A 25,514-nucleotide genomic window follows, 5' to 3' on the forward strand; every position below is an offset into this window, starting at 1 on the left:
GTACAAAAGAATAGAGATTTTACTGTGTAATTTGAACTATCCCCCCACTGATAAGAAAGTGCTTTTTTTCAACAAGCTTGTGTAACACAAATAAAATCCCAAAAATTATGAAACATAGGGGAAACTATAGATCGATAATTATTGTAATGTATGATCAATAGAAATTTTTTGCCCGCACCTGGCCTTTAAAGACACCTTCCCTACAATTTTTGACGTTTTGTAAAAATAATACATATATATTACTTTAAAAACATTAAACCAGGTCATTCCTTGTCTTAAATGTACATTTTATGGTAAATTATGATAAAAAGTGAGAAACAATGCACTACCTAAGTAGCTTGTGGCGAATGACCTCTCGTGGACGGTATTTACGCCTAGCCTAGCTAGGCTTAGTTTTGTAGGCCTAGCTGGTAAACATCGGTAACGTACGAACATCGTACGCTAGCTATATACCTAGCCTGACGTTGTATAGTTGCTGCATTAATTGTCGTTCTATTTTTGCCAGACTCTGATGATAAAAATTGGGGAAAACCCGGTATTTGCGCTGAAAAGTTAGGAGTCTTCCATTTGTTTTAGCCTCACGATCGATCGAAAAGTGGGTGAATTACAGAAGAAAAACAAAAATATCAATCCGTGCGCAATGCATTTTGGGATTTATAGCGGGCCGCTATAATTATTAGAATCGACTTATTTTTCACATTTTTAACCATTTAAAGACGAAAAAAGTTATCGCAATAGGACCATATAGTAATATTTTTACATTAAATATAGTTTGTGATCTTAAATTAGATCTAAAAAACGTAGGGAAGGTGTCTTTAAATGTTCATTAATGGTACATTTGTATGTTTTAAATCTAGACGTCAGTAGTATCTCCTTATTAACATTGCAATGTTTGCATATTAAAGGAAGTAGTTATGGGTAGGGTTTGGTATTGACAATTAAATCTTTAAGTCATTCTTCAAAAGGAAGTTGTTAAGAATACAAAAATAAAATGTTTATGTGGACACTTGTTGCACCTTGTACACAAGGAAACACATAGAAAACACAAAAGAAGAATCATTTATTTTATCCTGACTTGACAATCTCTGTACTAAACTGTATCAATTATAATAAGTTTCTATTTTAACATAACTGACTCATTTGCCTGTAATATGCAATATACAATAAATAATGAAATACTTCTTATAAACATATATGTTAAGATACATACTTACTGTGGTACAGTAAAAGAAGTATTCCCAGTGCTCTTGCTCTGTTGCTGCTATGAATACCACTAGTTAAAAATCGGCCTATAACACCACCTGCAACATACAGTAGATTCTACAGTACTGACCTGACATTCACAATCTAGGATATGAAATTAAAACAAGGGACCTTCTTAGAATTTATCATAGTACATCCTGTATGCTATATGCCATTTAAACAAATCCCTCATGATTATGGTTTTAAAATGCAATGACAATGATCACATGACTTTGGGATGATTTACTTTAGTACTCCCATAAAATGAAAGGTATAGCTTTACAAGAGGGTATATTAAATCAATTTTAAGTTTTTTGGCGATATTATTGTAGGTTTTGATATTAAAATGTTCAGTGATTACTAGAAGTGAATGATAGTTATTTAATAGATGAGAATGTACTTTGAGTGAAACAAATGAAACCCCAACCATGGAGGTATACTTCGACTTAATTGAAGACATATGTATCATTTAACCACAATATACAACAGTGTTTTTTACCAACGTTTTGTAAAAATAATGCATATATATTATTTTAAAAACATTAAACCAGGACATTCCTTGTGTTAAATGTACGTTTTATGGTAAATTATGATAAAAAGAGAGAAACAATGCAATGATCGATCGAAAAGTGGGTGAATTATAGAAGAAAAACAAAAATATCAATCCATGCGCAATGCATGTTGGGATTTATAGCTGGCCGCTAAAATGATTAGAATCGACTGGTCCGCTTTAATCTGCGGCCTAGTTCAGACACAAAAATATGTATGCTGCTTACATAATGCTACCTTCACGTTAAGAGTCTGAACATACCCTTAGTCAGTGTATATCTTTATTATAGTATTTAAAAGAGTCAATTTAAATTAACATCGTTATTCATTGGAAATCAATAGCCTTCCCCTCAACACCTTGGTCTCTACCATATCATAAAATACGTATATCAGTGTTATTATTGTTTTCTAATAAAAGTAACACACTATTATTAATTAAGAAAAAGTGAAGATTTTAAGTATTACTGATAATTTTACCATCACAAATTTAACATTTATCTAGGTTAATTTGCTGTAAATTTCACTAATTGTTTGCCAACCTCAACATGACATTTAAACTAGATGCAACTAAATATGCAGCTGAATCAGAATCCTGCAAAAATACATCCAAATCAATGTCACTGTGCATCTACTGCATTTGTTTTATCATTTTGATAATAACCATTGTCATTAAATTTACCTGAAGAGACACACATTTAGTAATTAGATTTTAATACTGCAGTAAACTAACTACTGTTTATTGGTAATGATTTCAATACTGCAGTAAACTAACTACTGTTTATTGGTAATGATTTCAATACTGCAGTAAACTAAATACCTTTATTGATTATGATTTCAATACTGCAGTAAACTAAATACTGTTTATTGATTAGGATTTTTCAATACTGCAGTAGACTATACTGTGTTATTCATGGTTATAATTCCAATACTGGAGTAGACTACATACATTTTCTTTCTAAAGTACATCAATTTTATCTATTTTATTCGGGTTCCAAAATGGAACTAGAAAACTCAGATCATCAAATGGATCGTTCCATTATTATTAGAGGGTAGCTTGTTTGAAATATTACAGTATTATACCAACCAATCATATGATGATTTGAGTTTTCTAGTTCCATTCTGGAACTAGAAAACTCAGATATTGATATCTGAGTTTTCTAAACACCCAATTTATTCAATAATAAATTGATTAAACCGTAGTTGCCAATAATCTGTCATCTAGCAAATCTGTGATTATAAACATATTGGAAGATAAGCACTACCAGTAAATGCAAAATTAATTTGAAATTGCTTTTTATTTAATCATAAGTTTTCATTTTCGTTGTAGACACATGGAGGATACACATCGATTTTATATATTTTTTTGTTTTGTGAATCATCTTTAATCACAGGAGAAGCAATATGTTTTAGCCTCATGGGGTAACAGGCAAGAATTTTTGATGTATAATCTAAGAACTAGATCCCATGAGATGACAGAGCCTATATTTCTGACTATACAAGTTGTCCAACTGGCATGCTAGCTGTCATCTTTGAGGAGAGTTGACAAGTAGGGGGAAGACGAGGAGAATCCAATTATCTAGTTGCTCCTACCTGTCAACTAAATAACCATTTTTGTACCATACGTTTTTGCTTCTTTCTTTTTTTTTCTCTACTCTCTATGTATTAATCTACTGTAGGTTTTCTATTTGAATTAAAATTACCAAATTGGATTTATGAAAAATCATAAAAAGCATGATAGTAATATAAATACCATAAGTAACAAGAAATATTTCTTACAAAAAACGCTGCTCGACATTTCAAAATTAATCATTGTTCTTTCTTCGGATATAATTATGATTAATTATTAAAAAGATGTCCTTTAATCGCAAAATTACATACAAATCAAAGATAGTTCTTTAATTATGAATCATATGCCCATTTAAAAATGGTCAATTTTTAACTTTAATGTGTTGTGTGTGTGTGACCTCAGCCTGTAGGCATGCAACTGAATACCCTCTAGAGACAACGTGACTTCACAGCGGTACAAGTGATAAAATTCTTCCCAGTCTGTTGATTCGCGTCAACCAATCAAAGGACGAGAATCCAACATCGGTCAACCGTGAGCCCTCATAGACTCTCTCTTTTCCCAGACATTTTTTGGGTCCAGCAGCTGGGATCTATAAATTATAGTCGAGTTTACAAAGTCGCAAAACTGTCTGCTGCTTGCTCAAGCTTCTGAATGAGTAGTCCTCATGGGACGTAGCGGGCTAGAGCAGCAGCGTGAAAACATGACATCCTACAGTGTGTATAACTACAGTATTTACTTTCATCAATATATAAATTTACGTAAGGGCAAACTTCGGTAAATCGCGCGTTACTTCTAGAATGTTTACTCAATGTATATATAAAGTTTGTTCGTACTTTCGGTACTGATTTTAACCACCTGATGTAACCCTGTTTACTAATCAAATTGAGTTAGATAATTAGTTATTGACAATTAAAACGAATTTAGGTTCAATGATTTGCCCCAAATAGGGGTGTTTTCCAATCGTGGTATACAATGTCTAATGGATGTCCATCTAATACCCGCACACAATAATACGAGGATGATTCGCATTAATCTATCTTCTTTTACGATAATTGTTTTTAATAGCTGAAAACCGGTTGAACAGCTCGAGTACAGCATTATGTTGAAGAAAGGCCGATTTTCTTAAAAAACATACTATTTTGATAGATTTAATATACGTTTATATAAATGTATTGATTTGCGATGAATGAAACATTTCAATATAACTATTTGGTTTAACACAAGTACTTGTAGGTAAATTTATGGGCCCTTGGGGAATTAACCTAAATCTTTAGATATAATATTGCAACAACATTACTGTAAATACATATTTTTAACTATTTTTGGTCACCATTTTTATTGTAAAAGTGTAAGTGTGGGTACTTTTAGATATATAAACACATGTACAAATAAACTTATTACTGTGAGTGTGGGTAGGCCCTACTGTTAGATATATAAACGCACAATTTTGACAGTTTTCAATCGCAAATGTGTTACTGTATTAAGTAGTATATTATTTATAGGCCTATAAAACATGATCAAACTATTTCGTTACCAAGTGGATAAAGAATATATTTAAAAATTGTTTCTCTTTGTACCCATCCTCTTCCCCATCCCTCAACCCTAATGTTACATACAAAACACAAATTGGGTTTGTTTAAATGAGGGATTCTCAGGGTGCTCATTTTAGTTGACTACATAAATCATTGTGTCTATTCGTTTCTGTAATCGACAATGTATTATAGTCCTGCGGTACATACATTTGAAATTGCCAGTTTTTTTTTCGCTGAAATTACTGTGTATATGAGAACCATCTGTGGGCACGACCTAAATGGTACACGAGCAAAGCAAGTTTAACATTTAGTTATTTAAATTCAAACAAACCATGTGTTTTTCTTTCTTGCAGTCGCCTATTCCACGGGTCATCCAATCAGCAGCTTTTGCTATATCCAACTTTATTAGTGGACCAGATGCAGACATAAGGTAACCTGGTTATGTAGTGTTGTTAATTACATAATATGGGATTAATATATCATCAAGTAAACATTGCATATAGGTACTTCTATATTGTACAATAATTTATATTACCAGGTGCATTATGCATTTGTCAACAACTTCATAAAGAACTTTATTCTACCAGTTCTTGAAATGCAAGGTGTATCTCGACATCTGTTTAAATTCATCCAGTAGCAATTTGTCAAAATTAAGTGAACTTATGCAATCTCTTAAATGATTTATATTTTGCATTTGCTTGTAATGTCATATCTACAGCATAGCATAAAGTGGTAGATGTTTTGTTCTCCATTTTAAACATACCAATCTCTTATTTGCAGACCTACCTCTCAATAATCGATAAGTGGAAAAAACATCTTGTTAAAACATTGTTATTTTATTAAAGCCCCTAGTTTAAAAAAAAAAGATTTCTCCAACATTTTCCACCTTTCCCACATCTGTAAAGTGCCTGGCCAATGGATGTGTTTTCTTCACTATATAGCGCCCATTGTTTAGCAATGCTTTCATAATTTATCCAGATTTACTTATCCCAGTTGCAACCTCTACAGAAAATTAAATGGGATGGTATTTCATGTTTACAGAAGAATGGGTTTTCGCAAAGGATTTCATACTAGCCTACGCTCACGCTAAGGTCAAATTTTTTTTCGCAAAATTTGCGAAAGGTCGCCGATTTTTTCCCGCAAAATTGAAAATTCTTTAGCAAATTTTAAAAACCATGAAAATGGCTACATTTTTTGGTAGATACATCAAATAAATATATAGGTTGTTGTCTTGTATTGTTTTTATATTTATTCATTCAAAATTTGTGATTAAAATGAAAATAAAGCATGACCGCATTAAAATATGTTAGGCCTATCTACTGCAGCCTCACCAGCCTGACGAGATACCAGTCGCCACGGCCATAGCCTATATAGGAGGCTTACTCAATGGTTGACTATGCTACAGCCGAGTATGTATGATCGGCGTCAGGCCTCTATCAATTATCAGCATATTCAGCCTGCCTGGATAAAATTTTTTATCACAAACAATTCGAGTCTTGGTTGGGGCGACTTTTTCTCATTCTCACAGATTTCATCATCTTTATCATTTCAAATTAATTAATTAAATTTCAGTATATCACCGGGCGGTTTAGAATTAATGTTCTTGCCTGATGTGTTAAACAATATAAAATAATAAATAGTTTTCGTTTGTGTTTTATATACTTCTTATTCACTCGCGACAACATCGTAACACACACCACAAACGAATTACGACGTCGTAATGTCCATGCAGCATGTTTGTTATTGCGCGTTTTTGTAATTAAAATTACTGCGCATGTCTATCCATAAAATAAATTCTCCTTAGTTGGGCGCGTGTACATTTACAGATAATGCGATTTACAACTACTCGCCTGTACAATTAACAAGCCTCCTAACGGAAAACTTGTTTTAATTTATTTGAGTGACACGGAAAAAACGTCATTGATGGCAAGTAATGCTACATCGCTGTCACTTATTATAGGCTGGCGATGGCGGCGAAGTCGTTGTGGTTTAAATAAAACTTTATATTTGAAGCCTAAGCGGACGAAGTTTGAGTTTTTAAGGAAAAAATATTTTCGAAAGTTTTGCGATTGATATAATTTTTTTTTTGACAAATTGACAACTCTAATTGCATTTTGCGAAAACGCGAATGGTTAGCGTGAGCATAGCTAGCCATTTGTATGTTTGTGCACTTAATGAAAGTTTCATATTTACTTTTGTTCTGTAACCCTGAAAATAATATATTATTTATTTGATACTGAAACAGACCTAACTAAAAAGCAACCCTAAACTCACAAAAAATCAATCCCAAAACCTCAGGAAAGAATATGCTAAATTATTAGAATTTGTAAAAGATAAATCAATATTTGGTTGAGAAAATTGAATTACTTAAAAAATATTGTTCAAGACAATTTCACAAACATGACTGGTCTGGCCGAACAGCGTCCTCATTGATGATTTTTTTGGAATTGCTGCAATATATATGTTAAAATAATAGTTATTATTATTAGAAAATATTTTTATTGTTGTTGTTACGCCTACTGTACATTATTCTTTAGTAAGATATAAAAATTAATAATTTCCCATACTCTGTTTATGGCATTTTAAGAGTACCTGTGACTTTTCAATATAAATGCTATTTATAATGCATTATCTCTTCCCTTATAAAAAGTAATTTCATTTCCTATTGAAACCCAAGAGACTACTTATCATCACACCAAAGTGTTTTATATATTGGGGTTATGTGGGGATTGCACATAATCATTTGAGAAGCATGTTAATATTTGACCCACCAGATAATTTGGATAAAGACCAATTTACACAGATGAGCGATAACGGTAAGCGGCAATGGTAAGCAGAAAATCATGTAGCTTATCCTATTTACACAGCAACGAAAATGTGCATACCATTCTCCAGACTTGCAATAAGTCAGAGCTTCTCTAATACCAATAAAATAAACTCCCAATAATCTGTTAGAAAAGAAACTAAAGAGATGATATTGAATACTAACTAAAAAAATGATTAGGTTTATTATACTGAGTCGCTCGTGATCGGTATAGTGCCTCCGGGGGACGAACAGGGTTCCTCCTGGGTTTTATACCTATCCTTTAAATGTGGTTTTCACAACGCATGGTTAAAAACCATCATTAAGAAGTTGTCAATAAAGTAAAGGGGCATTTCCTCCTTTTTGTCCAGAGGTGCTGACCGCTCGTGTTGATGTTTTTTATTATGTACAAATTTTATTTCAATTTGACCATGGCTCATAATTTGTTATATATATATATAATATATACTACTGTATAGAGTTCTGCGGTGCTGACGTCATGACGGTAGGTGGCGCTGCATGGTTGCTAGCCAACCAAAAAATGTGTTCAACCTGCCTTAGTGACTCCAAGGTCACCAATGGTTTGGAATAGGCTTATTGAAGTAATCATTTTAAAACTTAATAATTTTCAATAAAAACAAACTAAAATTTCAATCAACTACAGTTTAAAAATCAAGCTAAGATACATAGTTTGATAGAAACACAGATCTATAGTGTTTATCAACATAGTAGCATTGAACGCATTTTTGCCATCTATCTTTGTGACATCACAACACAGAACTCTATAATTTTTACTTATAGTAAGCAACTATAGTAGTTTTTAATTAATTTTTGGTTTTTGTTTTGCAGTATTTTCGTGAATGGAGGCATTGCACCATTGCTATTACAGCATGTTAATTCTGAATTTGACAACTTACCAGTGTTGGCAGAGATTGCATGGGTTCTTATGTATACAATGGCAAGGTTTGCACAATTACTACAACTTCTTCTTTCAAATTTCATATAAAGTTTGCATTAATTGCCAATCACTTTATGCATGATTGTGAACACAAGCACTTACCCAACTATATGTATAGTCACTAGTAGTAACAGCAGCAATCCTGACTGGGATTAACTCAATCAACGTTTTGGGACATTTGAAAACTACAAAGCAGTTAATGGTTTATTTTTTTTATTGAATAGCTTGTTGCCATAGTATTTATTTATTTCAACAATATTTAAAAAGGGAGGTTCATCCAGCCGAAGCTGATCATTAGGGACCCTCACAACAATTTGACCGAACAATAACATGAAATATAACCGACAAGACAAAATTTAATTAAAACAAATAGAATTTACAAATGTTAATAAAATTAGTATATGACCGTTCAATTCATTCCATGTGAATGTTTTCTGTCACTTTGCCAATAAATTTTTTTTTTTTTTATAAACTTTCGGTTTTGGTTTTTAGGAACTAAAATATTCAAAGAAGATAGGAAAAAAGCTTTAGATGTCTGGTTTAGTGTAAAATTGGGGGGTTTTGGAGACGTACATCCATTTTAATATCAAATGTATTGAGTATTCGGTAATTAGCTAGAATTAAATGGTTTAAACAAGCTTACAGCACAAAAGCATTCAACATACTTAAATTTGTTTTAACATCTGACTATTTAACTATTTTAAAATTAAATGGGTAGTTCATCTGTACACCATGTCATTTTTTGCAGTCGGTTTTTAAATGCATACACATAACAGTTGCATTAGTACATGCTTTTGAATAATAATGTCACCCCTAATTTCTTTGCAAAAACAATTCAATTTGGATTATCTAATTTGGCTTGAAAATCTCAATATTGCTTAATCTATTTCAATCTCAAACTAAAACTCAACTCAATCGTTGCATAAATATTCCTATTTATTGGCCGCTAATGGACGTTGGATTATAATACTGATTGAAAAGTTACTGAACCTATTTGGCAAGTTCATTGTCACCTTGGGAAACACACTTTGTGTCTAACAATTTATAAGACAATGAACTGCTTGAAAAAGCCTGTAAATGTTGCAGTTTTTGTAATTAATTATTAAAATTATTCTATTCCCATCGCTAAATCTACTTGGCAGATTGAGTCAGATTTCATCTAGTGTTGATTAATTAATAGGGATTTTATTTGAGACATGAATTGTTGTAAGATTATAGTAATGGTCATTTTGGCTTGGTATTATTCAATTCCAAACACATGCATTAAAACATTTAAATGCATCCTTTGTTCCTTCCTAAAATAAATCATTAAACTTAGGATACAAATAATAGTTAAGTTTTTCACTTTTTGCCAAATGTTCAATTGCAAGATAAAACATTCATTACACCTACTTTTTTAATTTGAGACCTACCATTTGGAAAGTCAGCACTCCAATTTTGGACACGGAGTAGTAGAACAATTATAGACAGCGCATACTACAGGCTGATCAAAAGTGATCAGTCAACAGCCTCTGTGCATGTGTGGTTGCTCACTGTGTAACAAAAATAAACAAAATTGCAGTACTTGCATAATGACATAGTGCTTTCAATGACGTAATTGAGAGTGTAATAGAACATTTATTTAACATCATCTTACCCACACTCATACAATCAAATGACAACAATCTACTAAGGTGTATTATAAAACAGAATATATCAAACATTTAAAACTATTTTGTATTTTAGTGGTGAATTTGAAGAACTCTTGATATCACATGATGCTATACCTAAACTTGCTAGTGTGACTTGCCTACTAGCCTCGGCAGAAGTGCAATACATACAGGTAACTTACAACTACACTTTCTATTTCCAATTCAATTTCCTTATTGTTTCTCTCTCTGATTTTATTTCTTTTTTTCCTTCTTTCATTGTAGGCCTACTGTATATTTATTTATATATATATTTATATTTTATATTTATTATTTTTTATATCTTTATTAATTTTGTATTTTTATAGTTTATTTTGTATTTTCTGTTTGTATTGTTTGAGGGTCCCTAATGATCAGCTTATGCTGGATGGATCACCCTCATAAAACATTGTTGAAATAAACAATGTTGGGCCCGGTTGCGTTCTGGATGGGAGACCGTCTAGAAATAGCGGCGGGTGCTGTATATACACCAGAGAGTGATGGTGTAATGATAATATCGGACTAGCATGTGATAGGCATGGGTTCGAGGTTATCTGTACCATACTAATTGCATCCTTAGGCAAGATGCTTTACTCTCATTGCCTCGTCCTTCGGATGGGATGTAAAGCCGTTGGTCCCGTGTACTTAACAGTGCACATTAAAGAACTTGGTACACTATTCGAAAAGAGTAGGAGATCGTCTCCCGGTGTGCTGATCTGGTAGGCGCTGCACTGCTGGCTGCCGTGGGTCCGTGGAGGGCCTAATCCGAATTTCCTCAGTTTCCAGTTAAACTTGAGGACCAGTAATAATACATACATTTTAAATAAAATAAATAAATATTGTTGATGCAGATAAAGTCTAGATGCTTTCAAAATATTCAGATTTGTTTATTCACCTCTTGTAGCAAATACTGTAATATTGACAGGTGAACACTCTGCTAATTTTTCTGGCTGTTTTACTTTATCGTTTTGATTTAGCTTTTCGCTTTTTTTTTGTATCTCTATTGAGATCCAGCCACTGATACCCACAGCATTGTCATTTTTTCAGTAATTTGGTTTTAGATTTATATATATTTATTCATTCTCACAGATTTCCTCATCTTTATCGTTTAAAATTAATTAATTAAATTTCAGTATATCACCGGGCGGTTTAAAATTACTGTTCTTTGCCTGATTTGTTTATATATATAAAAGTATCTCTTCGGAGATCCCGCCTCATGAATAAAAATACTGAAAGATGAGGGCGTATCAATTTGATCTCTGGTGCGCGTCCATACAACTGAGGACTAGTGCTGTTCCGCCGTACCACGCTGAGAATGTTAAAGAGTCGCTATCCAATCGAGTTTGAACAATACCATGAAAGCCCCAGTGGTCTAATGGTTAGGACATCTGCATATCAAGCAGGCGGTCCGAGTTTGAGTCTCATCTTTATCGTTTAAAATTAATTAATTAAATTTCAGTATATCACCGGGTGGTTTAGAATTACTGTTCTTTGCCTGATTTGTTTAAAATATATATATATATATTTGAAACGATAAGATGAGGAAACCTGTATATATATTTATATTATATTTATTTATTTAATTATTTTTTTTTTATTATTATTATTTTCTTATTCATCTTTCTGGGCATCTTCCTTCATTTTCTGACCTATTATCATTATTTTATATGCATTGTATTTTCCCTTACCTTTGTTGTCAGAGTTTGTAAATAAATGTTATCAAATGAAAAAATGCAATGAAAAATGTGTAAATGTATTGTTTCTTTTGTAGGCATTGACACCACTTGTCCGCTGTCTTGGTAACCTATGCAGTGGACCTACAAAAAACATAAAGTTGGTGATGCAAAATGGATGTATTCTTACTATTTTTCCATTTCTTGTGAACTCTCAACACAGGCATATCAGAAAAGAAAGTTTGTGGCTGCTTAGCAATCTATTAGGTACTATAGTGAGAAACTAATTTAGGCTTATGCTTTGTCCAATTCTTATGGAAAAAGGTTTTAATTTTTGTTAATAAATTGATATTTATTTTGTAAATTGTGAATTTTGAAAAAACAGATTCCGTTAAAAAAAATATGTTACGAATTGCAGTGATTTTAAAGGTTTTTGTTGTTTTTATGTTTTTGTTTTTGGGACTCTACAATGCATTCACCAATTTCGCAAAGGGGTCAATAGTTTTTTTAACCAAAATTGGTTAACTATACAGAATTGGAGACATAATGAATGGCCTGCAGAAAAATAAAATAAAAACAATTACAATTGATTAAACGCATTTATGTCTAAGTCTGTCATATCAGCTTATAATGAAAAAAAAAAAAAAAAAATGCTATTTAAAACGTCTGATTTGTTTTATAGTTGATGTTACTGTTTGTAGTTCTGTAGGCAAGATACCAAACCTGATATTATACATTGTCCAAAGATGTGAAGAAACATTTGATATTCAAAAAGAGGTAAAGAATTAGGCGTCATCTACAAATTATTTCAGACATGAAAACTGTAGGCCTACCATTTATATTAGGTAATTAATAAATGAACAGCAGGCCTACATTACTGTATTGTAATTTCCATGATGTTATGACCATCCCTTATGAAAATGGAATCGTCTAAAACATACAACAACAAAATGGACACACAGCATATAAATATATCACAGGTATACCCAGGCCTAGAGACCTGCCCTAAACTAGCTAGATCGATCGTACATGCCTAAATTAGCCTAGCTATCTTGCTAGGCCTAGACAAGACCAACCAAATGTCTGTCCACAATGGATGTTAGACAGACTAGCAGACTAGGTCAATAGTTTGAGTGATTCCATGTTCTAAATAAAACTAAGTTAACTTTTACATTTTTTTGCATGTGGTAAATTCACTCTTTAGCACAAGAAAAATAAAATCGTGAAAATAAAATGTCGTGAATAAATAGAAACGAAAAGTTGCGCTTTACAGTATACTATATTACTATTATAGTATACCTGTACATATTTGTTTGTCTTACCGCCGGTTGTGCGGTCGATACTGCATACGCAAAGTCCTGAAACAAGGTCAAACCAGTACATGTGAAACTAGAGAGATTCCGTGTAATGAGATTATTATTGTGAAAGAGGCTTCTTGGCTAATATCCTAAAATTGTTCCTAGTTGTTTTTGGTGTGTTGGAAGTGTCCCCAGTGTATTGTTTTAACCTCTCGTTAAATAAAAGTACCGTACTACCGTATAAGCCCACCCCGACTTTTGACTAATTTTCATGCAAAATGAGACACTTGGTTATAAGCCCATCCATTAATTTGAAGATCTAGGTGCCATAATACATTATTTTGTAACAAAATATGTAAGTCTATTAAAGTCTGAAATTATGCGATTGACAGCTCTAAAATTTTCCAGCCTAAGGCTATCACCGCCCCGGTCCTTTCACGGTGTACGTGCTTCCTTGTTAATATACTGCATGCTTGATTAGAGTAAAAAAAACAATGCCATCTACACCGACCGTTGCTTGCGCAGTAGTTCGTATCACATTCAATACCATGCAATTTACACAGAGCTCGAGCGTGGGGAACTAGGAGAAATCGTGTTGATATTATTTAGGAAGCTATAGGCCTAGATCACATTTTAGGTTATTTTTTTAAGTAGAAATCTGGTGGAAAATCTATACGGTAGGCATAGCACAGGTAAGACCAATTAGGTCGACTAGGCCTAGATGACCTGGCCGTTTAATTGCTTGGCCTACATCGAAATATAGCTTTAGATAGCCTAGATCGTAGCCAGAAAAAGGATCGTTCAGGTCATGGTCCGGGTATAGGGATTAAAGGCAAATTTCATGTACAAGGTGGGTGGGCTTATACCCGCGTCAGTACGGTAACGAAACAGGGGCAGATGGCTGTCAAGAGCTCTCCGGTTGCTTCCTTAGCAATGTTAGGTTGTTTCAATCGGTTTACACATCAATATAGTCATGTCAAAGAATTTAATTGATAGGAGACTAAATAAAGTGCTAGACATACCATTTGGATCACATGTCAAGGTACTATCACTATTGTTGACCTCATTAGGTAAAACACTTGGTTTTTTCCTAATAAGAACTTCATTTATAACTTTTCATAACTATTTGTTTTTCATAGGCACTGGTTTGTCTATGCAATATGGCATATAGTGGTAGAGACACCTGTGAGGAGCTACTGCAACAGGGTGCCATTCAAGCCGTCATCCCATTCCTTACTTTAGCAGACCCTGAACTACTTACTGGAACGCTTAATTTTTGTAATATGATGTTAATGTATTATAGACAGGTAGAATTTGTATTTGCTTTTTCTTTTTATTTGACTCTCAAAAATTAAACAAGTTCAAAAATTAAACGAGTTCAAATCTAGTTTTAATTGTGTTTAGAAACACAATTAAAACTAGATTTGAACTCGTCACTTTGACGAGTTAGGTTATCCGCCGCGCAAATGCCATGTACACGTCATACGTAAGAATAAAAGTAATTATATTTGTCTTTACTTTTAAACTTGTAACTGGACCATTTTGGAAAGCAGTACTGCATTACTGAAAATGTAATCCAGTCAAAGGAAAGAATAAATAATAAATAAATAATAATAATAATAATGCGCACAGAAAAACGATTATGCCATTGTGACCTGAAGAAAATAAAATGTTAGTGTTCCCTCTATTTTGTGTCACGTCTAAGTATATACAGTATACACTATATACTGTATACGTACTACATACAGTGCAGAATAGGTGAAAATAACGGGACCCGCCTTTTTATCCAATTTTTAACATAATGATGTCATCAAACTGAAACATCTAGATAGTAATTTTGGAAGGGAATTATCTGAGCAACAACATATTAACGTGTTGAAGAAATTTGGATACGTAGAATGTGACATGATTTTAAGTCGAAATTATTTAAAAGTTGGTAAAATTATGAGAAAAGGCTGAAAAAACATAAATCATGCGGAAAAAATATGTTTTTAACGCTATGTGTGCGTAAAAATTTGCGCCTCCGTGGGAATTTTTGACATGCTCAAAATGACAAGAAACGTGTAGAAAGTTGATTAGAAATTGATTTTTCGAACTATAAACTTTTAAACGTGCGTGTGCGCGTAACTGCACAACTTCATGTAAATGGCGATATGTTGAGAAAGTTACGAGATGTTATGTTTCAAGGTTTTAGAGATACGTGAGACACAATATTTACAAAAAAAAAATAAGATGATGATCTTTGACAATCACAATGATGATGATGATTTTTACTGACTCGAATAAATATATCGACCACTATTATCAGTAAAGTGAAGTTTATTGAATACTCTATACTTCAACATAACATAACATGACAACGTTTCAACTCAACCTGCGTGAACACACCACGCTGTCCAAAAACCCAGGTAAGTATGGTACGCCAATCGCGTACAATGATGATGATCTTTGACAATCACAAGGGTTATCCTGCAACTTTGTTGCGGATAACCAATTATCTTGAATATCAAAATTCTTGCATGGTCCTATGATACTACTAGTACATAATACATGTTAGAATTCACCAACTCTTTATATGATATCATGTGATGTACATTAAAAAGGTCCTTAGTTACTGGATCAGATTCCAAGGTATGGTAGTTATCCATGACGATTTTTTCGATTTTCTTTGAAGTAAGATGGAATGTTAAAACTAAAGACTTAGGATCAGACACATGAACTTTAGGTTTGAGTGCTGCTTATCCAATGATTTATTAACAATGTCAATTGAATATCCACGTGGATAAAAGAAGTCAGCCATTTCTGCGGTCCTCAACCTAATTGAGGTATGTGTGGGCATCTGTATCCTTATAATATACTGATGTCAAATTTAAGTTCTCAATACTCAACTGAATGTCCAAAAACGCGACCGATGTAGAGGATAGGCCTACTTCATATGTAAACTCAATAGGTGGATAGTAGTTGTTCGAAAAATCAATGAACGCATGTACATCTTCAATACTAGTACTAGTTGCTCCAATACAATCATCAATGTATCGCTTAAATAATTCAGGTTTCTGTCCTTCAAATTGTTCAAAGATGTTATGTTCAAGGTAGCCCATAAAGAGACAAGCAAATGATGGCGCCATCTTGCTGCCCATACTGACTTTGACGATAATATGATCCATTAAAAACAAAAGCTGTAGTAGTGAGTACTAGTTCAGAAAGACGAAGTATAGTTTCTACTGAGCACATTCGCGGTTGTCCTTATCTAAATAGTCTGTGAGGCCGATTAGTCGATCATTGATAGGTATTGATGTATATAAAGATTTAACATCCATAGTAAAAATATATCCCCCTGTTGATGTAGATTAGAAACTCTCAAGTAATTTCACAGCTTCATTAGTATCCTTAATATACGTTGGTAAGTTTTGCATGATAGGTTGCAAAATACTATCTATAAATTCACTAATAACCATGGTAGGACTATTACAAGCTGAAACAAATAGGTCTTCCTGGGTTTGTGAATCTTTAGTAGCATATACCAATTAGGTCCCATCAGTATTAATTAAGCTGTTCGCAGCTTTCCTGATATATACCATGTACATACGTATTGTCATGTTGAGCTATATTTTTATTAAAAGCGATAAGATTGCACTAACAGGTTTGAAACATAAAACAATACAACGTCAAAAACAGTTAACAATAACATACAATATAAATATATATATAAATTTGTAAAAACATAGATCAGCATGCCATAAACAATTTCAATTTGAAATGTATATTAAAAAAAATAGGTTATGCAGGCTGTTCAAGAAGTGAATACATAATCTTTCTCTTAAAATCAGTAAAAATATCAATATGATTGCAATTTAGATTATTAAATGTATATGGTAGTCTATGAAAAATTCCCCTCCTGGTACAGTCAACACAGCTAAAAGGAATAAACGTCTATTACGACCAAGGACATTTAAACTAAATAGCGAAATTAATGAACAGTCATATTTAGAATATAAAATATTGTATAAAAAAACCATATCAGATAGCGTTCGACGATTGCTGACAGAATCAATGGAAAAGGCAAAATTAACACAATTATGAGACATGAATCGTACAAACTTCCGTTGAACAGCGTCGATTCGACGGGCCTGACATGGAGAAATTGAATAAAAAATTACGGAACAATATGGCAAGGCAAAGGTGCCTATATACCCAAGGTATTTCCTTTATATAGATTCTTCCGCTGCAAGTCATAGGTGTCATAGTGAGATATCTAAGTGTGTTACAATATTGTACACTTAGCTATCTATATATAAATTATGGTTAATTCTGACATAGGCGAGCACAATGGAAAAACTTCGGGACAAATCTCTGCCTTGGATACCTACCTGATCTAACTCAGATGTATCGTAAAATGTAAATTTGACAACATTAGTTTTCACTGTTACAATATTGTTCCATATTTCTATCTTAGGAAGATATTATAAAGGGTTTTATAAGAAAATTGCTGATTTAAATTGGTATATTTTCAATTCAATTTCAATTGTACGCAGGTCGAAGTAGCCATTTTAGTTTTCTGTTTATTTTCGGATCGGACCGCACGTATGAAGGTACGGTAGTTAAAAAATAAAAATTATACTGCAAATTAATAAAGATCAAATTAAATATACGCCATAAAGCATCGAAATATATTGTGGGGAATAGTATTATAAAATTACATAGGGATATCTGATGTTGAGTAAGCTGGCAGGAATAACTGTAGGCTAAATGTGTCCCGTTAGGACCGGGATGTCTGCCCATGTTGCAAGCTGTATAAAATGTCTTCCTTCTTGGGCCGAAACGGCCCACTCTGTCGCGGAAGTTAGTTTCAAAAGATGTTTAAATTAAATAATGTATTAATTATTAGGATGACATTTATTTGAATAAACGCCTCCCCAATAAAACATCACTTTGAATAATAATCGCTCCCACTCACCAAATCCAACTATCTAATAAACGCCCATCCACATTTATACACACCATATTACTATTTGTAGTAGAATTCTACAATTTAGTTATTCTTTTTTACCACTTTTCATATATCTATTAGAGGATAAATGTTACCATATTATTAAAACTAAAAAATTAAACATATCCCTTGAATAAGCACCTCCCTCAAATGAACTCCGCCTCCCCACCTCAGCCCTATAACGACCCTACCAAACAATACACACTATAGGCTACTTTAAAATGTTATTAATCATCTAAGACACTGTGAAACAGAGTAGGTTTAGTTTTACGAATGTCAAGCATTTTCAATAATGGTAACCAACAGAAAACATACAAGGAGAACGTCCTTTTTACCCGAGTCATTATCATAATCATCTACATTTCCTAGGGGAACGAGCGAAGCGAGTTCACCCTCTATTTGTAAAAATTACAGTACCAGTGTTAATGCTTTACAAGTTGTAGATCTAAGTACTTGTATATGTGTATGTTATAGAAAAGTATTTAAAACAAACATAAAATAGAAAATAAGATTCCTGAAGGCAGCACCTGAGACGTAGATGTTTTATATAATTAACCTTACTAACCTTATTTATTCTGTCAGAATCTTTCTTTATTTATTTATTCTTTCCTTAGCACTATTTTGTCTGTCAATTATCTTGATATCAGTTTCATACAGCTATAAAGTAAAATTTTCAGAGTATATTCCTTATGGCCAGGAATCGATGTGGTTATATTTTCATGTACGCAATAAAAAATTATGCGATCTACGCGCGATGTGTTTCAGGCAATTTTAAGCGTTTTAAAAAATTGGCATGAGTGAGCAGATTTTTGCAAGCGCACTGCATGTTAAACGTTAATACGCACTCTTTTTGCCCGATTTCTGTTTTACAACCTTTCTTTAATAATATCATATTTGATTCACTTTTCAACTCAAAATTGCGTTATACAGGCTACGCACATGTAAGTTAACAAAATGGTGAAAATATGCTAAATTTTAAAATTAATATAGATCGTCAGAATGCTCGGGAATACTTATTTTTTATTTCATTTTCTTGAAGTGTATGTATCATATGTATGATTTATTATCAAATTAAGAGAACAAAAGTTGATTAAGTCATCATTAATTGCATATTAAATTTTAAAAAATTAATTTCGACAATCAACAAATTATGACATATTTTTAACATTAACTTTCTTCCTTAAAATGTTTATATATTAAAGTTAAAAGTATATAGTTTGACAGTGCATCATTTTTTTAAATTTTTAAAGATGTCATCATAGTAAAAATTATAATTTATTGCGGTATGTAATAATCTATCTGCACCAAAGTGGTTACTGCATAGTAAATACACGGAGGAATCTTTCTCTAACTTTTAGTCATTTGTGTATGGCTCGGTGGTCTGTGCTCGTGTCTATGGCATTCAAGGTACCGAGATCGAGTCTCACCTTGGAGAACGAAACGAAATAAGATTTTTTTTTATTATCCGTATTGTTTGTTAAATTTTATTTCTTAGTGTATAGATTATACACATGATTTATAATGAATTCTAGATAAAAAGTAACTTTATAAAAAAAATGATGTAACAAATGTTATAATTATTATTATGTAACAAATGTGGTTTATGACAGTATACGCAGATTTTGATCGGATTGTGATACCAGCTTTTGTATTTGCATTAGCAAGATCCTATCATATATTATAAATAATTAAAGATTCTGAGAAAATCAATCAATCAATGTATCTTTGAAAAATCAATTATCTTTATTTAGATCAATGCATATAATTTATAATTCGTCATAGTGAAATATAGTTTATATACTTTTTTGATACAATTCATTTAATTTCTTGTGGTAGAGCAAAATGAAGTTTGAAGAGTTCGGTTTTTTGGATCGCCTGGACGTCCTTGCCAATCACAACATACACATTGTTCAAGAACTAGCACAACAAATTCTAGATCACTACTTTTATGAAGACGATGATATGGAGGTGAGCTAGATGTCTGTGAAGTTGGTTACTAGTTTCAAGTTCCTTATTCAAATTCAATTAAATGGACAGTCACAAAGATTTTAATATGTAATAACTGTTTAATTGATTTGTTATAGCATCAACATGTTAGCCATGACCTCCTCTACTTCTTCCGTTCGAAGTTTAACAACATGTTATGCATTTACGCACGCTACAGCGAATAAGTAAGTAGCTTTTAAGAACGTAAAACTTATTCGCCGTAGAGGGTGTAGACGCAATAAAGTTCGCGGAATTAGGGTGGCAAATGGTAAAGCAGGTCAAAGGTCATCAATTCATACTAAAATATTTTGAAAAAATCAAGTAGGTCAATTGTTGTAACATTCGTAAAAGCCAGTTACTTATTCGCTGTAGAGAGTGTAGATATGGAAGGCAGTCACCGCCAAAAATTACAAACATACAATATATTTGTGGAAATATACATATTCGCAGAAACGTACAATGTACTCGCAGAAACGTACAATGTACCTGAAGAAAAAGACAACAAAAAGAGATAATAATAATAATAATAGTTCATTCTTATATAGCGCATATAAGAGATGCGCAAAAACATACAATGTGTTCGCTGAAACAGACAAACACAAAAACGTACAACGTAGTCGTGAAAATGAATGCGCAGAAAATAACCATGGAATCGTCCATTATATAATGGGTGTGGACATTTAGGATACAAAGAGTATTAATATATTCAATCAAGCATTTCAAAGATAAAGCGGGTATTTTTCTCTTTATTATTATTAATGCACCTTCCTCATGGTTGAGTGCCACTGATACAAAGTATAGTATTCGAATAAATTATTTACTGTTCCACTGGTTGACCTACCTAATATTTTCAAAATATTTTGGTATAAATCGATGACCTTTGACCAACTTTACCATTTCCCACCCTAGTTCAGTGAACTTTTTTGCATCTACGACCTCTACAGCGAATAAGTAACTGGCTTTTACGAACGTTATAACACTTGACCTACTTAATTTTTTCGAAATATTTTGGTATGGATCGATGACCCTTGACCTACTTTACCATTTGCCACCCTAGTTCTGCAAACTTTTTTGCATCTACTTATGGAAGGCAATCACCGCCGAAAATACAATTAGAAACATACAATATAGTTAATTAATCGCCGTAGGGGGCGTAGATGACAAAAAGTTCATGGAACTATTAATTTCTCATTTGATTAAACCTGTAGTTGAATGCCAGTTAGACCCCATGCAGTTTGCATACATGGCGCGTCATGGTGTGGAGGATGCTACAGCGACCCTTGTTCATTCAATTTAGAAACATCTAGATAAGAAGAGCACATACTCCCGTCTCCTGTTTATTGACTTTTCATCAGCATTTAATACCCTTCAATGTCATATCCTGTTATCTAAACTTAAACAACTCAACATTAATACTTATCTAATCCTTTGGATCAGAAGTTTCCTTCAAAATAGACCTCAACAAGTGAAAGTCAATAAATAATACACTATATCTATATAAAAAAGGACTAAAACGATTGTACATATGCACCAATTACTTAAATTTAATATTGATCCAAAAATTATTGAATTATATTATAATTTGATGATATCCAGTGATTTTATTTTATAGTCTGGGGCGGCAGCCTTACAGCTAATGACATGGGTCTCTTAGAGAGAATTCGTAAAAAATCTAATAAAATAGCAAAGTTAAACGTATGCGACTTCAAGTCTAAATATGTAGTTGCGATTCGTAAAATGGTAGAGCGTATACTCGCACAACCGTCTCATTCCTTATTTTTAGAATACAAATTTCTCCCATCATTAGTCCGTATTAGATCTCTTTACACTCGAACTGTTATATATAGAAAGTAATTTATTCCCGAACTCCATAACTCTATATAACAGCAAAACATCTAGATAAGATTAGTATTAGTAACTATAAACTGTGTCTCATTGTAGGCATTATGACAATTTGTTGTTATTGGAATTTCTCTTTTGCCTCTATGCTTTTTGTATCTTTGATGTACTGCTTTTTCATTATCATGTTTTTTTATGTTTTTTTATAACTTTAAGAGCTTTGTCTGTGTACAAACAACAAATTTTAAATATTTTTATATATTTGATAATAAATGCTGTGCAAGCAGCGTATTCATTCAAATGGTAGAGTAGGTCAAGGGTCATCGATCCTTACCAAAATATTTGAAAAAATTAAGTAGGTTAAGTGTTATAACATTTGTACTTACTTTTTCGCCGTAGAGGGCATAGACGCAATCAAGTTCGCGGAACTAGGGTGGCAAATGGTTAAGTAGGTCAAGGGTCATCGATTCATACCAAAATATTTTTAAAATATTAGGTCAAGTGTTATCATGTTTGTAAAAGCTAGTTACTTATTCGCCGTAGAGGGCGTAGATGCAAAAAAGTTTGCGGAACTTGGGTGGCAAATGGTAAAGTAGGTGAAGGGCCATCGATCCATACCAAAATATTTTGAAAAAATTAAATAGGTGAAGTGTTATAACATTCGTAAAATCTAGTTACTTATTCGCCGTAGAGGGCGTAAATGCATAAAATGTTAATGAACTTTGACTGGAAGAAGTAGAGGAGGTCAAGGCTGGTTGCAATAACAACTCAATTAGACAGTTGTTACATATTAAAATCTTACATATTAAAAATATTTGTGACTGTCCCTTTAATTGAATTTGAATAAGAAACTAGGAACTAGTAACCAACTTCACAGACATGTGAGCTAGCATTTTATCAATGTTATTGTAAGCATGTTTACTAATGAATTGATTTTTAATCATATGATTCAAATCTCATTTAAATTGTTCTGTTTCAGATTTGATATTTGCTATAGTTTGCTGATGTTGTTTTCATATTTACCTAAGCAATACCAATCCAATGAGTTAAAACACTAATTAAATAAATACCTGTATATAAAAGAATAAATATATTTAATATTTTTTATACAGCAATGCAGTACAGATGTTCGAAGTTAAATAATAACCATGATGATGATTAAAGGCAACACAATATACTGAATGATCAGAATACCTGCATTCCACACAGTCAACACATGAACTTTAAATGACTGAATTAACTGCAGTCGACACAAGAACTCATAATAACAGAATTATCAGCACATCTGAAGTTGACACAAGAACTTAAAATAACAGCATTATCACTACATCTGCAGTCAACAAAAGAACTTAAAATAACAGCATTATCAGCACATCTGCAGATTAAATGACAGAATGATCACCACATCTGCAGTTGACACAAGAACTTTAAATGACAGAATGATCACCACATCTGAAGTCGACACAAGAACTTAAAATAACAGCATTATTAGCACATCTGCAGATTAAATGACAGAATGATCACCACATCTGCAGTTGACACAAGAACTTTAAATGACAGAATGATCACCACATCTGCAGTTGACACAAGAACTTTAAATGACAGAATGATCACCACATCTGCAGTAAACACAAGAACTTTAAATGACAGAATGATCACCCCATCTGCAGTAAACACAAGAACTTTAAATGACAGAATGATCACCACATTTGCAGTCGACACAAGAACTTAAAAAGACAGAATGATCACCACATCTGCAGTTGACACAAGAACTTTAAATGACAGAATGATCACCACATTTGCAGTCGACACAAGAACTTAAAAAGACAGAATGATCACCACATCTGCAGTAAACACAAGAACTTTAAATGACAGAATGATCAGCATATCTGCAGTCGACACAAGTACTTTAAATGACAGAATGATCACCATATCTGCAGTCGACACAAGAACTTAAAAAGACAGAATGATCATGACATCTGTAGTAAACACAAGAACTTTAAATGACAAAATGATCAGCACATCTGCAGTTGACACAAGAACTTTAAATGACAGAATGATCACCACATTTGAAGTCGACACAAGAACTTAAAAAGACAGAATGATCACCACATTTGCAGTCGACACAAGAACTTTAAATGACAGAATGATCACCACATCTGCAGTTGACACAAGAACTTTAAATGACAGAATGATCACCACATTTGCAGTCGACACAAGAACTTAAAAAGACAGAATGATCACCACATCTGCAGTAAACACAAGAACTTTAAATGACAGAATGATCAGCATATCTGCAGTCGACACAAGTACTTTAAATGACAGAATGATCACCATATCTGCAGTCGACACAAGAACTTAAAAAGACAGAATGATCATGACATCTGTAGTAAACACAAGAACTTTAAATGACAAAATGATCAGCACATCTGCAGTTGACACAAGAACTTTAAATGACAGAATGATCACCACATTTGAAGTCGACACAAGAACTTAAAAAGACAGAATGATCACCACATCTGCAGTAAACACAAGAACTTTAAATGACAGAATGATCACCACATCTGCAGTAAACACAATAACTTTAAAAGACAGAATGATCACCACATCTGAAGGCGACACAAGAACTTTAAAAGACAGAATGATCACCACATCTGCAGTCGACACAAGAACTTAAAATGTCAGAATGATCTGCACATCTGCAGTCGACACAAGAACTTAAAATGTCAGAATGATCTGTAGTCAACACAATAACTTAAATTGACAGAATAATCAGCACATCTGTAGTCCACACAACAACTTAAATTGACAGAATAATCACCACATCTGTAGTCAACACAACAACTTAAATTGACAGAATGATCAGTACATCTGCAATTGACAGCTTAAGAGTTTAAAACTGAGAATCAGGACATCATCAGTCAAGTCCAAACATATAGTCAACAAAAGAACAGTAGGATTGCATAATAGCTACCAAATCATTCAGCAACATGTCACCATTTCAGATGAGTGGTAAAGGTAGGAACCATGTCAACATGGTTTATATTTGACAAACAATGTTTTTTGTAGATCTTTTTTCAGTTTTATTAAATCTGATTTGAAGAATTTTGTTTTTATATCACCAGGTATGTTATTGGATTCTATGCCTGATAATTAGCTATCAAATAAATTTGTAATTTCTAGCATAAAATTGTACAGTATAGACCGGCTTCAGATTGAGATAGGTTTTTCTTGGGAAGGACATTAATGACACAATGTTTTCTTGAGTCTGTTTCTTTTCTTGTATGAACAGAAAAGTTTAGGTAAACATATCTTGTCTCGCATATGATATGTTTACAGCAACAGCTACAGTCTACAGCCCAATCTACGGTCTTGGATCTTAGGTTTTGTGATTTTAGGTCTTATGGGGT

The 25,514-nt window shown here is 32.8% G+C and overlaps 2 protein-coding genes across 2 annotated transcripts in view; one reads left to right on the forward strand and one right to left on the reverse strand.

Moving 5' to 3' along the window:
- The window catches only part of LOC144835096 (uncharacterized), a 168,708-nt gene extending 167,435 nt beyond the window's left edge, over positions 1-1,273 (reverse strand). The window contains exon 1 of the mRNA XM_078690135.1: positions 1,215-1,273. The gene's annotated coding sequence lies outside the window, so the exon portion shown is untranslated. The remainder of the gene's footprint in view (positions 1-1,214) is intronic.
- LOC144835123 (uncharacterized) overlaps positions 1-25,209 on the forward strand; it is a 116,115-nt gene extending 90,906 nt beyond the window's left edge. Inside the window, exons 6-13 of the mRNA XM_078690168.1 lie at positions 5,244-5,320; positions 8,543-8,656; positions 10,377-10,473; positions 12,090-12,258; positions 12,674-12,768; positions 14,429-14,596; positions 20,116-20,247; positions 23,217-25,209. Coding sequence (XP_078546294.1) covers positions 5,244-5,320; positions 8,543-8,656; positions 10,377-10,473; positions 12,090-12,258; positions 12,674-12,768; positions 14,429-14,596; positions 20,116-20,247; positions 23,217-23,243 — 879 coding nt within the window. The 3' untranslated portion in view covers positions 23,244-25,209. The remainder of the gene's footprint in view (positions 1-5,243; positions 5,321-8,542; positions 8,657-10,376; positions 10,474-12,089; positions 12,259-12,673; positions 12,769-14,428; positions 14,597-20,115; positions 20,248-23,216) is intronic.
- The last annotated feature ends 305 nt before the right edge of the window (positions 25,210-25,514 follow it).

The sequence above is a fragment of the Antedon bifida genome, chromosome 2, assembly GCF_963402885.1.
Source record: "Antedon bifida chromosome 2, ecAntBifi1.1, whole genome shotgun sequence".
NCBI lineage: Eukaryota > Metazoa > Echinodermata > Crinoidea > Comatulida > Antedonidae > Antedon > Antedon bifida.